The sequence below is a fragment of the Brassica napus genome, chromosome C4 (assembly GCF_020379485.1).
Source record: "Brassica napus cultivar Da-Ae chromosome C4, Da-Ae, whole genome shotgun sequence".
Classification (NCBI taxonomy): domain Eukaryota; kingdom Viridiplantae; phylum Streptophyta; class Magnoliopsida; order Brassicales; family Brassicaceae; genus Brassica; species Brassica napus.
In genome coordinates, this window is record NC_063447.1 from 25,282,593 (window position 1) to 25,289,680 (window position 7,088).

A 7,088-nucleotide genomic window follows, 5' to 3' on the forward strand; every position below is an offset into this window, starting at 1 on the left:
GTAAAAGTATAAAACCGATTACCCGAACTAACCGAATGTAAAATAATGACCGAAATTAATTCACTACAAGAAAACATATTTTTTACGAGGGCGGTATTCGTCGTAATAGGGGCTTTACGACGAATTAACATCGATACGCGTTTCGTTGTTAAACGCTCGTCGTAACGGAGGTTTCGTCGTAAAGTCCTAGTTACGTTTACGAGGAAGTCAATTCCTCGTAAAGCGGAAGGAAACTATTCGTCGTAATGCCCTCGTAAACGACGATATAAATACCTCGTAATAGTTCGTTGTAAAAGCCACGTAAGGCTTCCACGTAAAGTCGATGTAAATTTTACGAGGACTTTACAACGACTTCATGTAAATTCCTCGTAAACGTTACGAGGACTTAACGTGGAATTTTACAACGAATTTACATCTCCATATTTAAAATATTAATTAATTATAATAATTATATAAATTTTATAAAACAATAATTTTAAAATTTAAAATATTTGAAATAAAATTAAATATGAAACCAAATAATTTTTTTTTTAAAACTATAAATTCATTAATTAAATAGAATTTAAATTTTTTATACAAAACAAAAGAAATTAAAAAAGGAAACTAAAGGCCAACATCATGGTCATCGAAGTAGTTGGCTGAGGGGTTCGGGTCTGTAGACGTTCCTGCTTCGGGATCCGGCTGGCTCATCCCGAGAGCTGCTCGTCTCTCCGCCAAAGCTCTCTGCAAAGTTGGATTTCCCACCGCCATCACATCCAGCAAACCCTCGAGAGAGTCCAAACGCTGCTGCTGGGTATCCATGCGAGCCTGCATCCGGTCGTTGTCCTGGTCCCGTCTCGAATAGTATGACGAAGTCGCCCTTGCAACTTCGTTAACGGAACCTATTCCAACCGTCCTTCCCTTCTTTCTAGGAGCCACCTATATGTATATATATAAAACCGTATTTAGAGTTAATAATAAAATAAAGAAAAAAAATTAAAATTATTAAATTTTACCTCCTCGAAGATCCGGTCGACCTCTACGGTTGACAACTTGACGGGTAATCCATCTGCAGACTGTTGGGTAAGTTGCGTCTCTTGCTCTTCAACCCGAGACGCCACAGCGTTGAAGAGTTTCTCGGATGCAGGATCCACAAAAACCCCATCTGGTGAGGCGTGAGTCATCTTGAATAAGTCCGAGAGAGATGGCAAAACTCCCGTCTTCTCCAACTAATAAACAACAATAATAAATAAATTAAATATAATTAATAAATACAAGTTTAAAATAATGAAAATTATAAATTTAAATAAAACTTACAGCTTCGAGACGAATTCCGGCATGGGGTTTTTGGCCGGATCTATGAACCATGGGCAAATGGCCATCTTTATCCCTCGTTCTTCGGGAAGCGGAGCAGGAGTTGGCTTTGCGGATGGAGCTGGGTTCGTTCCAATAGGTGATGAGGCCATCCCATGCTTCCTTTGTGACCCCGCTCGGCTTCCCCTCATAGCCGTAAATCTCCCACTTGTCCTTCCAATCGGAGACGGTGTTGCAAAGACGAGTTTTCGCCTTTGCAATAAATTCGCTCTTCACCCTCTCGGTGATTCCTACGGACCAGTTCCACCTTTGCTGAAAAAACAAACATTTTAAAAGATTAGAAAAAAAATAATAATTATTTAATTAACAATATAAATATTAATAATATGTAAATATAATTACCGCAAAACATTTAAACCACGTCGTCTTGACGTGATCGGGAGTCATGGTCCAGTTGGGATAAGGGCCGTCATAATATCCCTTCATCGTCTCTGAAACGCTCCGGCTAACACGGTTGTTAGCCCCAAACCTGCAAATATAACAAATTTGTTAAAAAAATTGATCAAAGATTTTAAATTTAAAATTAATAATTTTATGTACTTACCAATAAGTACCCGGGGGTCTATCGGGGTCCAGAACGTGTAAACCCTCTCGTCCGGGCTGGGCAAGCAAATCCTCGACGGTGTATCTTGCGAATGGTGCATGAGCTGGCACCCGCAAATCGGGATGAACTGCAGCCGGTGGGGCAGGCTGATCCGGGGCGACAGGTGGAGCTCGTGGGGGAGGCATCTGAGATGGAAGAGGAGGAGGGGTCGAAGGAACTCTCCGAGATGTGTGAGAGTCTGGAACTGTCCCGGAAGAAGACGATGGACCGCTAGAGGAAGATCCATCGCCAAACAAATCCGCATACGTAGGTGCAGGAGCTGCTGGTCTCGGTCTAGGAGCCATCTAGAAAATTTAAAAAAATTAAATTAATATATATCCTAAACGAATTGTTTAAAATAATTTTCTAAACTAATCATCTAAACTAATTCCGTTAACTAATCACCTAAACTAATTCCCTAAACTAATCACCTAAACTAACAACCTAAACTATAAAAAAAAAAAAAAAGATAGAGAGAGAAAGTTACCTTAGAGGGGGAGAGGAGTTAGGGAGGAAGATACGAGCAGTGCTCGTATCTTCGACTTCTCCCATATATATAAAAACGGTTTCCTCGTAACTTCCTCGTAACATTACGACGAAGTTACCAGGCCCGTGTTTTTCCATTTACGACGAAGTTACCAGGCCCGTGTTTTTCGATTTACGACGAAATTACGTCGAAACATTGGTTTACGACGAATTTACAAGGCCCACGTTTACGACGAAGTTACCAGGCCCGCGTTTTTCCATTTACGACGAAATTACGTCGAAAAATCGGTTTACGACGATTTTACAACGCTTAACCCTAAACACCGAGAATGAAATCCCTAAACCCCAAAGTCACATATCATCTAACATCATATCTCTTCTTCTCTACTACTTTGTGCTCTTTCTCCAACTTAAACTCTAAAACCCTAAAACTCCAAATAATTTTTTTAAAATTAACACAAATACATATTATATAAAACAACATTTGTTACACATACATTAGGATGGTAAAAAAACAATATTTCTTTAAACATACGTTACAATAGAGAAATACAACATCAGAGACATATATTACATCACTCTAAATCGTTTTCGTTCTCATCAATATTACATCACTCTAAATCGTTTTCGTTCTCATCACTATCATTACAATCATCATCGTCGCTTCTCTCGAACTCGTCTTCACGTGCTTCATCTGTCGCATCTTCGGGAATATCTTCATATTGAAAGTTTTGCGGGTCGATCAAAAGGATTTCATCAGTTGGTTGTTCTGGTACCTCAACTTCATTGATAGCGTCTTCTTCTTGCAAGGGCGGTTCTTCTCCAGCGACAATGCGTCCACGAGGTGTAATTTTGATAGCAGCTAACCAGTTTATCCCGGAAGTTCGAAGCCGAGGATAAGGAAGGAAGCTTACTTGCTCGGCTTGTGAAGCTAAAATGAAAGGCTCAAATTTGTTGTATCTTCTCCCAAAATTGACATCCACAACACCAAATTTGTTATACCGAATCCCTCGGTTCACAACAGGATCGAACCATTCACATTTGAAGAGGACGCATTTTAGCTTCAATAACCCCGGAAATTCCACTTCAATAATCTCCTGCAAGATCCCGTAAAAGTCCGTTTCACCTTTCACACATATTCCGTAGTTACTCGTTGCCCGATGTCTCCCATACTCGTATGTGTGAAAGGTAAATCCTCGTGTGAAATACATAGGTGATGTGGTGACCTTTGCAACTGGACCTTGAACCAATTCGTGAAACCATACGGGATAATAAGGATCGTCGTAATCAACCTGCAAAAAGCAGTTATTCTTAATTAATATTGAAGTATCAAAACACTTACTTAATTAATCAATGTATGAGATATATTACGTACCTGTGATTTTAACCACTTGACAAAGTGCTTATCTTTACGTGTCTCCACATCAGTTGCAGATATTCCTGGTATTGCTTCTTCAACTTGAGATACAAACATGCTGCAAATTAAACAAATAATCAAGTCATACATAATTAACTGCAATTCATATAATTAACATTCACAAAAATATTTACCTTTCAAAGTAACGGGTCATTGCATCCTCGCAGTTGAGCAGAATATAAGTGTGGGCACTATGTTTATCCTCTTCACATGACCACCATACTTCTTTCGTTTTACCACCAAACCTTGCAATTTCGCAGAAAATGTCAGGAACACCATCAATTGGATATGATGTCGGTACTCCACCATCATCATATCTTCTAGGAACTCTTTTCCTCGTACGAACAGTTGGAGCAAAGTAGTATGATGTGAAGTTAGATGTTTCGGCTGTCAAACTTCCCGCAACTATTGAACCTTCCACCTTTGCAAGATTTCTTGCTTTCCCCTTCAAATGTTTCATCTGTCGCTCATACGGATACATCCATCCGTTGTGAACAGGTCCACGAAGCAATGCTTCATATGGTAGGTGGACAACTAGATGCTCCATGACGTCAAAAAATGAAGGAGGAAATATCTTCTCCAGGTTGCACAATATGATCGGAATGTTATGATGAAGTTGTTCGATGACTTCTTCCTTGAACGTACGTGTGCTGAGATCTCTGAAAAAAGCGCCGATGGCTGTATATTGCAAAAGTAATCAAATTAATAACATTTCATAACATATGTATATATATTAACGTTTTATAATTACCTGCAAGTGCTTCATGGACATTTGCTGGAAGGAGCTCGGCAAAAGCAAATGGAAGAAGTCGTTGCATAAACACATGACAATCATGACTCTTCATTCCGGAGAACTTTTGACCTCGTTCAACACATTTTGACAGATTTGAAACATAACCATCAGGAAACTTAACTTCTGATGCAACCCAGTCAAACAAGGTTGTTTTGGCTTCTGATGACAACCGGAAGATGGGAACAGGAACGTTTCCATTGCTCTTGATATGTAACTCACTTCTTGAGCAAATATCAGGTAAGTCCATCCTTGACTTTTTGTTATCTTTTGTCTTCCCAGGGACGTTAAGTAATGTATTCATGATGTTCTCAAAAAAGTTCTTCTCAATATGCATGACATCCAGATTGTGGCGTAAGAGAAGATCCTTCCAATAGGGTAGCTCCCAAAATATACTCTTCTTATGCCAATTGTGAGACACACCATATCCATCAGGCATATTTCCAGGAACATGCCAATTTCCTCCAACTTTAACTGTTTCCTGAGCTCCGTAATAATCAATGTCTGCTTCGATCTGCTGGCCGGTGAGATATGGAGGAGGACCGTCTCTGACAATTTTTTTGTGCCGAAACAATGTCTTATTTCTTCTGTACGGATGGGCAAGTGGAAGAAAGCGACGATGACAGTCAAACCAACAACTCTTCCTACCATTCTTCAGTTGAAAAGCATCCGTCGATCCAAGACAATATGGACAAGATAATCTTCCATGTGTTGTCCAGCCAGACAACATCCCATAAGCAGGGAAATCACTTATCGTCCACAGCAGAACTGCTCGCATCGTAAAATTGTTTTTCAAGGAACAATCGTACGTCCACACCCCTTCTGACCACAATTGCTTTAGCTCTTCTATCAACGGTTGAAGAAAAACATCAAGAGACCGTTTTGGATGCTTCGGCCCAGGGATTAATATGGTCAAAAATAGAAATTCTTGTTCCATGCACATATCCGGCGGTAAATTGTACGGCGTAAGAATGACTGGCCACAAAGAATATTGTCTACCAGACATTCCAAATGGAGAAAATCCATCGGTGCATAACCCAAGATAGACATTCCGAATATTTGTAGCAAAATCTGCGTGTACCTTGTTGAAATGTTTCCACGCTCTTGCGTCTGATGGATGTGCAACCTCACCATCTCTCTGGACATGTTCCGCATGCCACCTCATCGATGCAGCAGTCCTCTCAGATTGATATAATCTTTTCAATCTGTCTGTAATTGGTAGGTACCACATCCTTTGGTACGGTACCCTATTCCTCCCACGGCCTTGCGGTTTGAATCGTGGTTTTTTGCAGAATCGACACTCTTCTAACTTGTCATCTTCTTTCCAGTAGATCATGCAGTTGTCGATGCAAACATCAATCATCTCCGAAGGCAACCCAAGACTATAAACCAATTTCTGAATCTCATAATAAGATTCAGCAGACACGTTGTCTTCTGGCAAATACTCTTTAAACAACTCCGCCCATGCATCCATGCAATTCTCAGGTAAATTATGATCCGTTTTAATATTCATCATCCTAGCTGCTAGAGACAATTTAGAGAGACCTTCTCTACAACCAGTGTAGATTGGTTGATTTGCAGCATCTAGCATTTCATAAAACCTTTTTGCATCCAAATTAGGTTCTTCTACATTTCCAGTTCCATCAGCTATTGTTGTAGTTGTTTCTAAAAATGCATCACTAATCATATCTTGAACCCTATCATGATCTACCATCTGCTCATGATCTTGATGATAATTATATCCATTATGCAAATGATTCGGTTCTTCACTATGATGACCATCCTCAAAATTATTATTACTACTACTAGCTTCATTTCCCCCATAACCCTCTCCATGTTGATACCAAATGTAGTACTGTGGTGTAAATCCTCTGTTTACTAAATGCTTCCATACAGTTTCACTACGTGCAAATTTTGAATTCTTGCATTTCCGACAGGGGCAGAACATCTTACCGCTTTCCTGTGTGATCGGTGTACAGCCCGCCTGGTGCATGAATGTCTCTAGCCCGCTCAGAAATGCGTTTGTCACCCTCCCGTCGGAATCTTTGTGCAAATACATCCAACTCCGTAACTCGTAAATACTACCGCCACCGGCCATTTTTTCTTAGATTTTTTTTTCAAATCTTTTTTTTTCTGATTTTTTTTCAGATTTTTTTTCTCCCGTTTGTGTGTTGTGAGGAAGAGAGTTGTGGGAAATGACATATATATAGAGAAATTTTCGAGTTAGGTAGTTGAAAAATAACAACGATTTTACAAGGAATATTTTACATGGATTTTACATGGTTTTAACATATTATTTACAACGAATTTACGACGAAATTAGGTAAGTTAAAGCACATTGAATACACGTTTTCACCTAAATATAACGGTAACATGATTCGTTGTAATGTCGATGTAAAGTTTACTTTTCGACGTACTTGCGTCGTAATATTACATGGCGTTTACGACGAAATTTGGTT

General features: G+C 39.5%; 1 protein-coding gene across 1 annotated transcript; it reads right to left on the reverse strand.

The window, feature by feature from the left end:
- Positions 1 to 1,374: 1,374 nt before the first annotated feature.
- LOC125586250 (inverted formin-2-like) lies at positions 1,375 to 2,687 on the reverse strand. Its single transcript, XM_048756139.1, has 2 exons — positions 1,898 to 2,687; positions 1,375 to 1,822 (listed from the first exon to the last, which is right to left on the reverse strand). Exons 1-2 carry the CDS (start codon positions 2,239 to 2,241, stop codon positions 1,672 to 1,674), a joined length of 495 nt encoding a protein of 164 aa, XP_048612096.1. The 5' UTR covers positions 2,242 to 2,687; the 3' UTR covers positions 1,375 to 1,671.
- Positions 2,688 to 7,088: the final 4,401 nt, after the last annotated feature.